Source organism: Lactuca saligna, chromosome 5 (genome assembly GCF_052625555.1).
Source record: "Lactuca saligna cultivar CGN05327 chromosome 5, ASM5262555v1, whole genome shotgun sequence".
Classification (NCBI taxonomy): Eukaryota; Viridiplantae; Streptophyta; class Magnoliopsida; order Asterales; family Asteraceae; genus Lactuca; species Lactuca saligna.
The window spans coordinates 307,660,749-307,678,215 of NC_136421.1; the positions used below are offsets into that span (position 1 = coordinate 307,660,749).

Genomic DNA, 17,467 nt, shown 5'->3' on the forward strand with positions numbered 1-17,467 from the left:
CTATGAATGCAACTAGTGCATTGATGAGCCCAAAGGGTCACCACGAACTCGTAATGACCATAACGAGTCCAAAAGATCGTCTTCTATACATCCTCCTCTCTGTCCCTCATATGGTGATAACCCAAATGCAGATCAGTCTTAGAGAACCAAGATGATGAGTTTTAGACATTACAAAACAAACATAAAAACCTTAAGTGTGCATGAAACCTAAAACAAGATCTATGTTTTCACTGTTGAACCAATAACTATGAACATCAAATAAGAACCCTAGGAACCCTAAAGTATTTTTGAAAATACTTAAGAAAGGGTTACATACTTTTTAGTTGTCATAGTAAACAACTAATAATCCTCTTGTTGATCTTTGGAAGCAAGCACCATAAGCGTCATGCCTCTAATGGTTCACACCCAAGTTAGCAAGAAGGATATTAAGAAGAGCGGAAGGAGGAAAGATTATTTTCGACCTATGATTGGTGTAGGAGTGATGGCCGAAAATCAAAGGCTTAATGGCCCTTATATAATGCAAAAAGGAAACCTGGATAGCCCTAAAACCAATATAATAATATTATATTGACTTGGTAATTATTCAGCTTCCAAATCTTCCACATGTGATAATCTTGAACCCCCAAAGACCTCCAAAACCATAGTTTACGCTTGTGCAAATCTCTTAATCTTTTGCGATGTCATGAGATGATACAAATTTTTTAAAACCTAGAAGATGACCCGAAACAAATATGATATATATTAACGTCAATAGTCTCCACCAATATTTGATATTGACTAATAAAAATGTCTAACATGTATGATATTTAATTTCGAAAACCAAAAAGTATAATATCATTATTTACAAGATTTATATGCAATTCTCAGAACTTTCGGTTAATTAAATAGCATTCTTATAATTAATTTGAAGTAAGAAAAAGAAGTAAGTTTTGAATTTTGATTACAAACTAAAATGTATGTATTGTTATTGTATAACAAAAAGGGTAAAGGCTTATATTTCCTTTAACCATTTTTGCAATTTATAAAGTAAAATAGTTTTTATATGCAATCATGTTTAAAAAAAAGTAAAATATGGTTGTATAAAGACAAAACAATATCATCTTACATATGTTGTTAGAATTAGAGGAGATTTTATCAACCACTAGCAAAATATGTATCCCTTACAATTTCCAAATTTATGGACAACAATTTAAGTATGTAATAACTTTTGTAACACCCGATTAACTAACGTGAATGAAAAACACTTTCATTTAAGAAAACCATACCATTTATTTTATATATTTAAGTGTAAAATAAAATTACATCATCTAAAATTATAGTTCATTTCTAGGATAATTGAGAACTTGCATGCAGTGCAAATTAGCATTGTTTACCTGGTTTTCAAACAATTCCATATCTCAATTAGAAGGAACACATTATCAGTCATTTGCACTCATTCTTTTAGTGTTGCACATGTCCTACGTGCTTCATCGATGATGTTCATTGTACTCACAAACCGTGGTATATCTTCGGACACTATAATGAGGATCATTTGAATATTATATAATATTAGTTTTCTATGCTCCTCGATTGCAGAAGATGATATTAGGATTTCTAGTATTGCCACTCACTCTTTCGCATGTTGATAATCACAAATCATTTCTTACATAATCGTATCGACAATACGTTGTTCCTCATCCTCAAGACGTATTATGTTATTTTCTATTGGCAACACATCATCACCATCACCACTCGATTCGTTGGATGTCAGAGACTGTGATTGAAAATATATAAAAACGATTTATAAAAGTAAAATAGTTCGAAAAATAAAAAAACATTATAAAATGTAACCATAACAAAAGTTATAAAATGCAACTAGTTTAAAGCAATATGTTTGTTTAAACTTAATTAGATCCCATCTTATAGAGTTTTTTTTTTTTTTTTTTTTTTTTTTTTTTTTTTTCAATCTAAGCTTTAACACTCTCTCTTTTTTTCTTCTTATTTTTATATGTGTCCTTGATGGTTAAGTGTGTGATTTTTTTTCCTAATTCAACATATTTTTTTATCTGCAAAAAAAAAAATCCAACACGAATGAACTTTTTATTTAATTAAATATACTTATATCGATGATAATTATGAAAGCTAGTATAGATGGAAAATAATTTATTTGTTCAACAACATCCATTGAAATTATAGTCGAATGAACTAGTTCTTACTAATACGGGGTATTTGTTTAAACAATCAATTTACAAATTAATTTAACAATATCAGAAACAAAAATAAAAAGTCTTTTAACCCACATTTCGAAAATGATAATCGTATTCCAGACATTCCGAAGACGGTTAGTACTCTTATGAAATCACTTTTAATAGATAATGTAGACTTATTTTCTCTTTAAGAAATGATACTAACAGAATTTAAGATAAATTCTATGGTTTTACTGGCTAAAAGTAAAAATAACTACAAAAAGTTTAGTTATTCCAAACTTTTTTTTTTCATATTTGTTTTACACATTCCAAAATATCGAAAATCGTTTGTAAACAAAAATGCAAGTAAATTAAACATTAGAATTCACCTTTTTTATTTAATTTATAGTAGATAAGTTTAAAACTTTGTCTTCAGTTTTTTCTTTTTAGGTGTAGGCCTTATATAACATTCGGCCATAATAATGAGTTTGGACTGCTCCGGAATGCATCTTCCGAAGAATGAGACTTTAGAAAAGTTATGTTTATTATTTATAAAAAAAATCATAAAGTATGATTTTGATTACTATATCCCACATTATTGAGATTATAAACCAAACAAATTTATACTGGACTATCAATTCACTTAGATGGGCTTAAGCCCAAAACCGATAAAACCCTAGACAACTAATCTCTCCCGTCATATAAAATCATCAAACCCTTCTTTCTTTCAGTCGTAGGAGAACGCACGGCGATCAACCATGTCGAAGCGAGGTACTGTAAATTCACACCTACAACTTTTATCGGTTTGGATGTTTAAGAAACTTGGTGTAGTTTCATTGATTTTATGAAAACATCAGCTGATTTTAACATGTGATTCTTGTTTTTCAGGTCGCGGAGGTTCCGCTGGGAACAAATTTCGTATGTCACTTGGTTTGCCGGTGGCTGCCACTGTGAATTGTGCCGACAACACTGGTGCCAAGAATCTGTACATCATTTCAGTCAAGGGAATCAAAGGTAGGCTTAACCGTCTGCCGTCGGCGTGTGTCGGTGATATGGTTATGGCTACCGTGAAGAAAGGTAAGCCAGATCTCAGAAAGAAGGTTATGCCTGCTGTTATTGTTCGTCAACGCAAGCCATGGCGCCGAAAGGACGGTGTTTTCATGTACTTTGAAGGTTAGTTTCTTTGATATTATTTTGTTTGTTAGGTCTTAGATGTATATATAGGTTAATTTTATATTTTTTTATCTAATTTGAAGAGGATTTTTATTGACTTCAAAGGTCCAATTACATTTAGGCTTGAAATATGATCAATTGCCATCGAGTATCATGTCCAAATACATGCTAATCATATTATGATATTGCTTGATTAGTAGTTTACACTGAATGCGTGCTTCTGATAATCTTTTTGTTGTGATATAATTTACAAAAAGGAGTATGTGAGGGACTAAGACTGTTCATTAGGAATACTTCATATAACGTTTTGATCGATGCAAGTGATTACGACACATGAAGCTTATAGAAGTGTTTGTAAAAAAAATCTTTTGGATTTGAAGACTAATTTCTGCAGTAACTATTTTCACTATATCCAGATCTATAGAACGATATGTTATCTTCTAGATTATCTATTTAGGTAGAACCCTGTTTCAAAACCATATGTTAAAATTATGTAGGAGTTGAGAATGTATGATTTTTTTTATTCGTTGCTTCTAAATATTAATATATTGTGACCATTTTGGTACATGGTCATTTCAATGAAGAAGCATAAATAAAAAATGTTGAACCAGTTTTTAACAGCATGAAGCCTTTTTCTTGTTGCTTTGTGTTACCTGTCTGCTGGTATATATATATATATATATATATATATATATATATATTCGTACATGTTATATTCATGTTTGTAGTTAATCTTGTTGAATAGAAATACAGTCTTCTTGATGATTGTTTTTAACCTTTGTTGCTATTAATGCACAGATAATGCTGGTGTTATCGTCAATCCCAAGGGAGAAATGAAAGGTACATATTTATTTGCAAAAAAATGCATCATTTTGGTATATATGTTTCAAACTGTTTTTAATATAACATGATTGCATTGGTATATTGTATGTTGAATGTAGGATCTGCTATCACTGGACCAATTGGAAAGGAATGCGCTGATTTGTGGCCAAGGATTGCCAGTGCTGCTAATGCCATTGTTTAAGACCATTTTAAGTTGAGTGTCTGGTTTTTGTTCTAAGGTAGTTTTTATTATAATAGCCGTTTTTTGTTTTTTTGAGGATTTTGTTACAAGACACTATTTGCCTACTACTCCACATGTGGATTAACAATGATTTTCCTACTCTTGCTGTCAATTGTGCTTTTGTTAATTTTTCTACATATATTCTAAATCTACAATTAAACGTAGTCAAGATTTCCTAGTATGTTTTTTAAAATATAATAACTCACTGTTTGTATTTGTTAATTTAATATAAAATCCAACTGATTTGACAAAAATATTTTCATAGATAAAATATTTATAGTTTAGTATAAGCATGGCGATAATACCATCATTATCTGCAGTAATAAAGACACTAAACGAATTAGTTAGAATAAGAATGTTAGTTGGGATAGTACCCAAGTGAATAGTTTTTATTATGTAAACTTGTAGTGAGTTCAGTATACTAAACGGATTAACAAACTGTTAGGTTTCTGTTAAAGTTATGTGTTTAGCTGTCATGTATATATTAAACGGGTTAATTATAAAAAAATAATAAATATAAATGTTTGAACTGTAAATTTTGAAATTTAAATTTAACAGGGAAGTTCAATACATGATAAGTGGAAAATAAATATATTTTAAAATTATGACAAATTCAGAGAAAAGACGTACACTAAAGAATCATTCTTATTTATTATATGATAAATGAACAAAAGGAAAATAACCGTGGCACTGCTATGATGTTGGGTTGTCTCATATTAGCCATTCAAGTTATTTTTCTGCCTAATAGGTTATTAAATTTGACATTTACTTATCAGTTACACCACTTTTCAATTTATAAAACGTGTTTTTGACACTGTAGCATAGGAGGTTTGACGAATTTACGCATTTAATCACTTATGTATTTTTTATGCACGATAGATCATTTACATTGCATTTCACTTGTTAATTAGGTGATTGAACCTAAAATCAGCTCGTAACTAGGTTAACCAAGCATAGTTGGCATAGTGATGTGGCAGTAAGTAGTCCACCTCATATAGATATTGATATTTTAATTTTTTTTATTTTCTTTAAAATTGAAAAAACAAAAAAGCCCTAAATTGTTCAGCCTATTTCACACTAATGTGGTTCTTCGCACATCATTATCCTCTTCTTATGAAACCTAGAAAACCATGGCTTCCACCTCCTTTTTCATCTTGTTCTTATGAACCTTAAAAATCATGGCTTCCATTGAAGGTTGTGATATATCCTCCTAGAGAAATCCTAGCTATGGAAACTTTGTGCCTTACTCCAAACACGCACACATGAAACAAACCTTTTCTTCCTCCTTTAGCGCTTCTTCAGCCGACAACGATACTCATGTATATGTTTCTACAACCCAATGGTGGTTCTGTGTTAATTTGATCTGTCATTTAATTTATGAATTTCATATTTGTAGGCTAATTGATTTCTAATTTCTGATGGATTTCTTGTTTCCGTTCCTAGACATCGTTTTTATTGCATATAGCCAAATCGTTTATAGAAATTAGGCGGTTAATGCTTTGATTTTGGTGTACAGAAGGATAATTGTAGGAACGAGGTTCAGTCGGTGCTCTTCACAGGGTCAAAGTATCGATCTTCATTTTTTTTTTTTCTGATCATAGGTTGCAATGGAGAGTGCTTCTATTTTTAGGTATCTTCATGTGTATGTAGCATTTCCCCTTTAATCATACCCATGTATGTTCATTTACTGGATTTTTCAGTCGATGGTGTTGGGTTTAGTAGCCTTCAACCTGCAATTAATTTCAATCAAAGAACTTCGTCTGTTGTGTTTTGTAGTTGGTGATGTTCATATGAATTGCTTGATTCTGGGTTTCGTTCTCTGATTCATAGGCGGAGTGCGGTCACTCAGATGGATGTCGTTGACTGCTATAGTTGTTCACTCGAGTCGACGCCATTGACATCGTTTCCTCTCCCATCTACAAACTAATCAGGTGGCGGCAACCACCATGTTTCACTGTCCCTGTGACTCAGTAATATGCTTCAATCTCACTCAATTTCTCCATATAACTCTTTCTCTCCATCTCACTCACAGTGGAAGAATGGGTATCGGGAAAGAGACTTTGCAGGGAGGTTTAGGCTCGTAGGAGGGGAGAATGAGAGAAGGAGATTCCAATAGATCTAGAAAGAAGATGGTGTTCGTGATCACTACCTTGAAGGGAGTACAGTGCCACTGGAAGGAGAAGGAAGTGTACATGGCCTTCATAATTTTTTTTAATGTGTTTTAAAATCAAAATGCCACGTCAGTATATTTACCGATTCTTCCGGTATCAGGGAACAAAATGGTGTAATTGACACGTAAATTATAACTTTAGTGATTAATTGTGCACAAAAAAAACTTGAGTGACTAAATGTGTAACTTGGTCAAACTTCTTTGTGCTACAGTGTAAAAAACCCTTATAAAACAGTCAATCGGTAAACCTGTGAATTAACATTTAATAAATATTTGTACTTAATTTGCTAAAGCCACATAGTTATTTCCACCTATTATTTAGTCACATTGGTTTTAAAATATGGACACAAATACAATTTTTTTTTACTATCCAACACCAATCACCTCCCACCTACTTGTTTACCGTCGTTCACCACCCACACCCACCTATTTGTCTACCACCGACCACCACCATCTTATATTTTGCTAATACTATACATCTCCCACCACCACTACAAAACAAAAAAAGGAGTATCGTTAATCATTTCAGACGCATGGACTCAAGCTCTGTAGACTCTGAATGCATCAAATACAACGATCATTGGGAAGTCTTTATGTGGTTCCCCACTTCAAACTTCCATAGCTTTATTCTTCTTTCTTTTTTGGGTGTGTGGATATGAATGATAGCAGAAAATTGCAGCATACTTTACCTCGTCAACCAACAGAGGCATTATATTTTATTTTCTACATATAAAGGCAATGTACTTATATCACTTTACCTATAATAGCAACATGTTTTTATTGCTTTACACACGTTGGAAATGTATTTGCAATTTCTTACCCATATTAATTACATAAATTTTGTTCTTACTTATTTTTTGATAACTAAAGACATCTTGAACACAATATTACCGTAAATTTGGGATAGAAAATTATTTTGTTAGCAATAAATCTATTTTAATCTACTTGATGAAGAAAATTTGATGGATACATATGCATATTCATAAATGGACAAAATTAATTAGCAATAGAACGTGTTTATATTGGTAAATATATGTACCAACCAAAGGTAATCGGATGTTGATATATACAAGTAAAAACACAATATTTGACTAAATAAGGTTAACCTATCATATTTATGTTTAGTAATAGAATCAAGACAAAACTACAAATTTGGTACTTGTGGTATTCAAAAACCTTTGGATAGGGTCCAAAAAGTTTCCAACTTGCATGGAAAGTCCAAAATCAAAGTTTTCTGGGTTTCTGGTCCCTGATACACTTGAAAAGTCGATTTTGCCCTTTTCATTTCTCTTTTATATTTTCTTTATTTATTTTGGTATTTAAATAATTAAGAATAAAAAATAAAAAATAAAAAATAAAATCTCATCAAAACCCTCTCTCTCTCTCTCTCTCAAGTTAAAAAAAACTCGTTACTGTATTTTCCTAACCCTCTCCGCCTTTTCTCTCATTGTCCATCGGCTACATCCCACATGCCTCCATCTTCTTGACTTCTTCCTTACATGATCTGCCTGAACTCTTTCTTTCTTTCTTCTTTCTCACCCTCTCCATCACCTACTCTTTCACTCGCCCCTTTTCTCTCTCCATCGCCTGAGAAGTTCACTGTCTAGTCTCTTAACGATGTACTTTCCAATGAGTTTCTAGAGCGGATCCATAGATACTACTGAATTTGAGAAGTTCACAGCCTCACCCCTTACCCACGATGCAACCGTAGACATCCAATGGTTTTATTTCTGGGTGGAGAATTTTGATTTATTGATTCGGTGTTGAAGGTCAAGGGTTGGATGTGGTGATTTAAGTTAAGTGGGTTTGCTTTCATGGAATTTATAGGTCTTGGTCTTGATTTACTTGCAGTTTTGTAATGGTTTTTGAGCATGGATGAAGGTCTTGATTTTGTTGAGTTACAGAGTAAAATCGGAGGTCCAAGAACACACAGATCCAAAATCGGAGGCCCAAAAAAAGGGAATTTTAGAAGAAATCAAGAAATTTGTGTGTATATATGTTCTTGTGAGTTTCAGAATTAGACTCCAAGAAATTTGTTGCTGCTGTGTTTGTTATGTTTTCCCCCCTTCTTCATCCATCTCGATTGTTGTTGCCAGGCGCAAAAGGAATGAGGCAGTGGAGCTGCTATCGCTTGCCACCCGTCATCGACCTCCACCTCGTTGTTGCCAGTGCTGTGAACCATCGCCACCTCCGAATGCTACTTCCGTCGACCCTCTCTGTCCAGCCACCACTCTAATTTGAAGGTGATTGTCTTCCCCTCTTATTTGCTTCGTCCGATCGAGACAAGAGACTCACTCTAATGAGATTGTTTCCGATCGATGTGGGTGCTTTGCCTTAGAATGTGTGTGTCTTTGTTTTTGGGTTTCAATTTCTTTCTATTGCTTGATTTTGGATTTTGTTCATCAATTTGGGATTATCAGAGATGAATTCCATGAGATTTTTGAGAAGACGAAGAGAGAGAGAGAGAGAGAGAGAGAGAGAGAGAGGTGGGGATACTTTTTTTTCTTTTTTCTTTATTTTTTAATTAAAACAACATTAAAATAGTTATTAAAAATACAAAAAAGAAAATAAAAGGGCATAATCATCTTTTTAAGTTTTTTTTGGACCAAAAACCCAGAAAAACCTTGTTTTTTGGACCTTCCATGCAAGCTGGAAACTTTTTGGACCCCATCCAAAGGTTTTTGAAAACCATAAGGATTAAATTTGCAGTTTTGTCAAAAAAAAAAAGGTTAAAACCTGTATGGCTTAATAAAAAAAAAAGGCGATGTGTCTTTTTCTTCAAAGAAGCAATACATTGGCTATTTGATAGGTTGTTATTAATAGGTTATATATATATATATATATATATATATATATATATATATATATATATATATATATATATATATATATATATATATATATATATATATATATATATATTATGTTAAAACTCATGGAAACCACGGATAAAAAGAAAAACACTATTGATAATTTAAAATGATAATGAAAAATAAAAAATTATTAAATTATGAAGCTGGAAGTTTTGTCTATAAGTTTATAATGGTTAGTTAAAATTAATATATACTTTGTTATAAGCTTATGGTGTTTAGATTTTGGTTTTTTGAACTATATAGTTTTTTTTAAAATAACACCAAACATAAATCACTTGTTGATTCTAGACAAAACTGCAAAATTAATCCGTGTGGTTTACAAAAAACTTTGGTTAGGGTCCAAAAAGTTTTCAACTTGCATGGAAGGTCCAAAATCAAGAATTTTCTTTGATTTTAGTCCAAAAAAACTTGAAAAAACGGTTATACCCTTTTATTTTATTTTTTGTTTATTTTATAATTATTCTAATAGTATTTTAACTAAAAAAGGGAATTATCCCTCTCCCTCTCCCTCCCTCTCTCTCTCTCTCTTTATATATATATATATATATATATATATATATATATATATATATATATATATATATATATATATACAATCACATTAAACGCTACACCTTTAAATCCTAAATATATCGGTACACAAATAAATTCTAATCTTCGTCGTCTTCTCTGATCCAGATCTTCATTTTCCCACCCCACCATTGCTTCAATTCAGATCCATTGGAGACAACAAATTAGTATCTCCACCGAAAACTTTCACAGACGCCTTGGAAATGACTAATCGCGTAACCATGGCTTCCAAGATCGTCCACGACCACCTCCGCCTTCCAATCTCGCACCTGTAACTAACATCTGCCATCGGTCTGTTCTTTATCTAATGTATCACCACTTATCTAGAGAAAACAATTAACAGGGTACCGCATCTCTCCAGCATTCGATCATCCTTCATATTCTTTCAAATCTTATTCAGTCAAGGAAAACCTCACTCCATTGAATCCAAACGAAATCAGAATTTCAATCGTGTCCATCGAACCGCATCACAAACAAAAATTCTTACATTTGAAAACTCCTTTTGATTAATTTTCATTAAATTCCCATTTCGAAGCTCACAATAATCAATAAACAAATGCTATTCATCAACATAAAGAATTTCAGATAAAAATTTGAGCATTTATATCTTTAATGCCCAAGAAATCGAAAAGAAATTTATTGGGAAAATCTTAAAATCAATCCATTAACAAATTCTAATAAAGAAGAAGATAGTGAAGAGGATTTCAACATCGAAAACTGCATCAAAAATGAAAAATCATACCCTGTATCTCTTTTATACACGAATGAAGACCCCAGGACCCATGAAATTTCAATGAAATTACCATCTCCATCCTTCGTCTTCTTCGTAGATTTCCAGATAAACAACAACCACCATTATCTCCAAGAGACTAATTAGGATGAAGATAAAAAAAACCCATATATGATTGTGAGGCGACCATCAGGTTGAATTTTTTCTGATTAGATGACCACAAACAGCAGGGATCTTGATGAGATGTGATTCTTGCTGACGTTTCATCCTTGTCATTTCCATAGCCTCCGATTAAAAGATATGTGCTTGAGAGGATTGGAAGTACGAAAATGGCGTGGAGAGAGAGAGAGAGAGAGAGAGAGAAAGAGAGAGAGAGAGAGAGAGAGAGAGAGAGAGAGAGAGAGAGAGAAGGGGGAGGGCATCGGCGGGGGTAGGTTGTGTAGGTTAATGCTTTTCTTTTCTCTTTTTATTTTAACAAATTATGTAAAATAATTTCAAAAAAAATACAAAAAGAAATAAAAAGGGCAAAATTGTCATTTCAAGTTTACCAAGGACCAAAACCAAAGAAAATTTTTGATTTTGAACCTTCCATGCAAGTTGAAAACTTCTTGGACTCTATCCAAAGTTTTTTGCAAACCACATGGACTAATTTTGCAGTTTTGTCTTTTTTTTTTTTTTTTTTTTTTTTTTTTTTTTTTTTTTTTAAGTTTTAACCTATTTTTAGTCTAATTGTTGAAGAAATGTCAAGCAATATATTTATAGATTTTCTTTAAACATATAATTTCTTTTTCCACACAACATTAAGCCTTCTCGGATTTTTCCCTCTTTTTTTACTAATTATTTAAGATATGCCAACCAATATTTTTATAGATTTTTTTAAAGATATAACAAAATTTTCTATTTAAAATTATATCAATTTTTGGTTGTTAATCCGGCACGATTAAATCCTTCCTTTTTCCTTTTTCCTTTTTTTTTGGTTTATTTTGTTAAATGTATGCCAAACAGCGTTTTCATAAATGCATGTGCTTTAGTGACGTTTATTAGTAAAAAAGTTTCCAATCAACATATTCGTATCACATTTTTTTTAGAAGATAATACTTCTTTTAAATTATATGTCAAACCATGTGATGACGTTTATTAGTAAATGATAGTATGTACTAAAAAAAAATTACAAAAATAACTATTTTTTCTAATCCTTTTATAGAAAATAGTAAAAAAACCCCAAAATTACATAAATAGCCATTAAAATCGCAGATGGATTAAGATCATCTACAATTTTGCCTTCTCATTAGTGAACGTACAATATATTGAAGCAGGCTCGTGCAGTGGAGAGTTGTGCGTTTGTAGATGGACCTGCTCATCTGTTAACATGGGAGACCAACTGCGATTTAGCTTTTTCAGGTTATAAATACCTTAATTTTTTTGGAGCACTCATTTTGAAAAAACAATAATATAATTAAAAAAAAGAGAAGCAAAACTCACTTGGAAGCACTTGGATCTTTGTTTTGCTATGAAAATAGAAGGTTCTAGAATAGCATAAAGTTTCCCATAAAGATTGGGATACTCTAAACCATGTTTTATCATAAGAATCAACAAGATGCTAAGTGTCATAACACTCATAACACCTCCAGTGTCATAAGATGTAGTCAAAAAATCACTGCACATCCATCCAATCCAATTCAACCACTCTTGTTAAACAAAAAATAACTAAATGCAAGAAATAACAATGTACTTTCATTTATAACACCCTACTTTATTTTTTTCTATAATTATGTTACAGAAATGTACTTCCAATTGTTTTCTTATTGTTGAATTATACTTTCAACTCTTTTTTTATTAGGACATTAATACTTCGAAAAAAGGAAGCATTAATAGAAGTGAAAATTTGCTTTCTATTTCTATTTGGAGATTAATACTTTGAAAAATATAACCATTATCTTTCACTTTAAACCTTTAAGGATTTAAATGTTTCTATTAATTTATTAAACTCTAATAATTTAACAAAATAAATCATTTTATTTATCTTTTTTGTCAAACGTTGCTCAAATCTTTTTTACGTGTAACCAAAAAGGACCCTACTATGAATAGTAATATTACCAACTTGTTGTGACTGTGTGTATTACCTTCCAAAACTTTTAACTTTCTATTATTTTGCTAGGGTTTTTTTTAATGTGTTTTTGTCATTCTAAAAGAGATGTTATGAGAGAAACAAAACAACCCTTTAAATAAGGTTAAAGGGTGTTGTATCAAGGTTAATATGGATGAAGTGGAAAGGCGGTACCGACGGGAACACCGCCCTCATGCCCCCCCCCCCCCCCCCTCTTGGTACCGCAAAAATCACCATGTATTGGGATCTCCATGGTGGATGTGAGAAAGAGAAAAAAGAAAACAAAATTAGGCACAAGCAAAGTGAGATGGCATTCGATATGCTCGGGAACACCACCTTACCCACTTCGGTTTCGGCGGTACCAAAGTTGTAACACCTCATTTCTCGATTAATTATTGTATATTCTTTTTAAAGAGTTTAGTTTTTAAAAAAAAGTTAATATTAGAAACTTAAATGTTAAACTTTTGGTATTAGGGACCATTTTTTAGATTATGGGAAAATATAAGGTTAAAAGTATAAATTTCATATTTCAAGCCCATATCACCGTCAAGATCGTGTTGGGCTCATTTCTTGTTGCTCGATTTCCTTATGTCTCACACAAGTATTCCTGAATAAACCCTATCCACACGCATAACGATCAGATACATACATACATACATACATACATAGGGGGGGGGGGGGGGGGGGTTGTAAGATTCTTTTTGCCGAAGAAGAAAAGAGGTGGGATCTCTGATGAGATCTTGCTAAGTTTTTTCGACGATCGATAGAGAGACATGAGTGTGTCTAGTGAGAGAGTGTGTGCTCATCTCAAAGTTGTTTGGATATTTTTTTTTATTCTCTTGTTGTGGTTTATGCAAGCTCTAGTGTGGTTGTGGCTTACCCAGTTGTATCTCTCGATGAAAGCTACACATAAAAGATGATGTATTGCATTCTCAATAGGTGTTTACCCATTTAAGGCGACCACCGATGAACGATGGTTACTATAGTGTGAAGGGATGACGTCTTTGAGATGTTATGTGGTTACAAAGTTCTAGGAAGCACCGGTTTATGTTTCTTTAAAAAAATGGGAAGTTAAAGAGAATGATGAATAAGGAGTCGTAACCTTTCCCTTTAACTATTAATTTTTTATGAGGTGCACCAAATCCCTAATTGTTTGTTGTAGATAGATAATAATGATGTGTGCAGGAACTTGTTTCACTTGATAAAAAGTCATGGGAGTATGTGATAAAATTGTATATTGTAATGAAAGTATCATGGTCCATTTATTCAAGGGAAAATGATTTATAATGGTAACTATGTTTCAAAATCGTTCAAAAAACATCATACAAGTTTGATTTGTTCAGAAAACATCATACAAGTTTTGTATGTTCAAAAAACATCATCTAAGTAACGTCTTTGTACAAAAAATACCAACGAACTACATATTTTGTTCAAATGTCACCTTATGGTAACCGGTATTTACTGGTAAAAATTAATTAAGTTAAAAAAACAAGATAATCAATCAGGAGGGTAACTATGTTTCAATAAACGTTCAAAAAACATCATCCAAGTCTGGTCTATGAAAAAACACCATCCAAGTAAGGTCCTTGCACAAAAAACGCCAACAAACTATACGTTTTAATCAAATATTACCCACTAGTGACCGGCTTTTGCAGGTTAAAAGATGACTTTGCCTAATTATTATGACATGACATAATAATTAGTGATATGACATTAAATGATATATTTCTTTTTTTATAAATCGAACTAGGGTTCTTCATAAACGAATGACTTCTTCTTCATCTCTTATTGTTTTTTCGTCTACTAAATCGATGATCACCAACTCAAGCTTACACATTTAAAAAGACACATAAAATATTTGATGATACAAACCATTGTAGCTATAGGCATCCTTCTCGTATTTGGACATCAACTACAAAGACTAATCTAAACAAAAAGTTTGGAGGTTTGTCCTAACCAAATGGTAACTTTAACTTGAAGCTTTATTATGTCATTCTACTATATATTTACTTGGTTGTGTGATTCATTATATATATATATATATATATATATATATATATATATATATATATATATATATATATATATCTTTTGCTATGGGTAGTATAACAGTCTTAAGCAATATATGTTTTTGAATATTTATGTAAGTTGTAGTATGGTGAAATCTACTTGTTTGCATCTTGCCTAGCTATAATTACAGGTGACTACAATAAAATGTAAAATGTATTGCAAACTATTATGCATCTTCCAATTTTCATAAATTTCATTCCTTGAGCTACTTATGGGCATCTATCCCATTATTTTCACAAAGTCTTAGTTGTTCTTTTATGAAGAAGTCATAAATCAATTTTTAAAAGGGGATTCTATCAACTAATGCTGATTATATCATTAATAATTAGGCGAAGTCATCATTTAACATACGAGGCTACAAGAGTTGGTAAGGAGTGGATAACATTTGAATAAAACATATAATTTGTTTCCGTACAAACACTTTAGATGTTATTTTTTTTAATAGAGCAAATATGGATGATGTTTTTGAACAATTTTGCAAGTTAAACATAAATGATGTTTTTTGAACGATTTTGAAACATAGATTTTATCGTATTTTTTTCCTTAATTATTTTTTAACTGTAAATGTCCAATATAAGTTTATAACGGTGACATTTAAATATATATATATATATATATATATATATATATATATATATATATATATATATATATATATATATATATATATATATATATATATATATATATATTTTGTACAATTACCTTATTTAAATGATGTTTATTGAACGTATCAAACTTTGATATTTTTTTTGAAGGATTTTGAATTTCCCTGTATTTAATTTAAAATATTTAGAGACAGAATATGTATAACTAAAAGCAACGTGTGAAGAAATCAGCTACGTGTCCTCCGGATCCTAATCAGTACCGATCCATCTTCATCAATTGATTTAATTCCCTTCTCTCATTCTCTGCATGTCTCTCTAAAACTCAGCGCAAATCAAAACAACGAAAAAACTCATAATTAGATCGTAATGGCGTCAGATCTGAAACCGGCGTACGCATACACGGTGGTTTACGTCAAGGATGTTGCTAAATCCGTCGAGTTTTATGGTAAGGCATTCGGATACCCTGTTCGCCGTTTGGACGATTCCCACAGGTATATAAACAAATTCTTTAATGGATCGATCCATAATTTCTTGATTATTATGCATATGATGTAATGAATTCATCAATGGATCGAAATCAGACACGAAATGAAACATGTCGTGGTTGGTTGTTGATAGATGGGGTGAGCTAGAAAGCGGACAGACAACAATCGCGTTTACGCCGGTGCATCAACATGAAACGGATGATCTCACCGGAGAAGTTCAGGAACAGAAATCGAAAAACAGAAGGAACCAACTTGAGGTTTGCTTTGCTTATGCAGACGTGGATGCTGCATACAAGGTGTTTGTCTGTTTGTCTGATAATTAATTTGCCTTTGGTGTTTATATATGATAAGATTTTGGATTTGTTTATATGACGGTTTGAATTGCAGAGGGCGGTGGAGAATGGGGCGGAGGCGGTGTGCCCGCCGGAGGATAAAGAATGGGGGCAGAAGGTGGGCTATGTTCGTGATATCGATGGGATTGTGGTGAGGATGGGAAGCTTTGTGAAGTCGCTTTGAATCTTGTGCATGTATGTGTGTGTTGGGTTGTGGTGGGTCATATGTTGAATTAAATAATATTATATACTAGTATATTTTGTTTTTTTCATTGAGGTTATCGTTTCACGATTTCTTCATAAAAGTCATATAGGGGATGTTCGCTTGTATGTAATTATCTGAAATTAAAAGAATAAGGACATTGATGTAAACTACAATCATCAGAACCGGATTCAAATACATTATCATATCAAACTAACACCTAGGGTATATGTTGTTAATCTGAAATTTTAAATGGTTGGAAATGTCAATCTGCCATGTGAAATAGTAAGAAAAAAAAAAAACCATTTGATGAAAAATTATGATATTTTTTAAAACAATTTCTTTTTATTCATATACATTCACTCTCTTAACAATTAAGAGGGTTATGAATAATTAAGAGTTTAAGACATACGAAGCTATTAAACGTCTTGAACATGAAAAATTAAATGTTTGTTTAAAAAAAAAAAAAAAAGTTAAAAAGCTATCAATTAGCCTTTTAAACTATTTATGTTGATATAGAGCTTAATTTTAAATATTTATAAGTATTTTAAATGCTAATTTTAAATGAGACATTCTGTGTGAATGCTGTATGGATGTTTTAATATTAAAAAAAAATTTGTAAAATTTGGTTCTAAAACCAAACATTTTTGTAAATTTACAAGCTCTTGTCGTGTTTAATTTCAATAGTTGTGCTCTTGTCGTGTGTACTTTCAATAGTTGTGGTGCATCCGGTAGATTGTCAACCAATTTACAAATTATACAAATACAAAAACAAGCAAATTGAAAAATCTTTTTTGGAGATATTATAAGCTTTTTAAATTTATGCTAATTAATAGAAAAGGTTGAGCAAAGAAATCTCTTATTATGGATACTATAAGACCCTGTTTTATTTTGGATGCTATATGACCATCTACACCAA

At 31.7% G+C, this 17,467-nt stretch overlaps 2 protein-coding genes, 1 long non-coding RNA gene and 1 other non-coding gene across 4 annotated transcripts; all 4 read left to right on the forward strand.

The window, feature by feature from the left end:
* The first annotated feature begins 2,812 nt into the window (after window positions 1–2,812).
* On the forward strand, window positions 2,813–4,513 carry LOC145048532 (large ribosomal subunit protein uL14). The gene is made up of 4 exons (XM_078997054.1): window positions 2,813–2,936; window positions 3,054–3,338; window positions 4,137–4,178; window positions 4,280–4,513. The coding sequence occupies exons 1-4, from the start codon at window positions 2,924–2,926 to the stop codon at window positions 4,360–4,362; spliced, it is 423 nt and encodes a 140-aa protein (XP_078853180.1). The 5' UTR covers window positions 2,813–2,923; the 3' UTR covers window positions 4,363–4,513.
* Window positions 3,865–4,009, forward strand: LOC144999330 (small nucleolar RNA snoR137). The gene has a single exon (XR_013660840.1). It is a non-coding gene; the product is annotated as a small nucleolar RNA snoR137 (small nucleolar RNA).
* Window positions 4,514–4,964: 451 nt separating the features above from the next.
* Window positions 4,965–6,887, forward strand: LOC144998575 (uncharacterized). The gene is made up of 3 exons (XR_013660371.1): window positions 4,965–6,031; window positions 6,178–6,332; window positions 6,434–6,887. It is a non-coding gene; the product is annotated as an uncharacterized LOC144998575 (long non-coding RNA).
* Window positions 6,888–15,757: 8,870 nt separating this feature from the next.
* On the forward strand, window positions 15,758–16,713 carry LOC144998576 (uncharacterized). The gene is made up of 3 exons (XM_078958320.1): window positions 15,758–16,020; window positions 16,148–16,310; window positions 16,402–16,713. Exons 1-3 carry the CDS (start codon window positions 15,896–15,898, stop codon window positions 16,528–16,530), a joined length of 417 nt encoding a protein of 138 aa, XP_078814446.1. The 5' UTR covers window positions 15,758–15,895; the 3' UTR covers window positions 16,531–16,713.
* The last annotated feature ends 754 nt before the right edge of the window (window positions 16,714–17,467 follow it).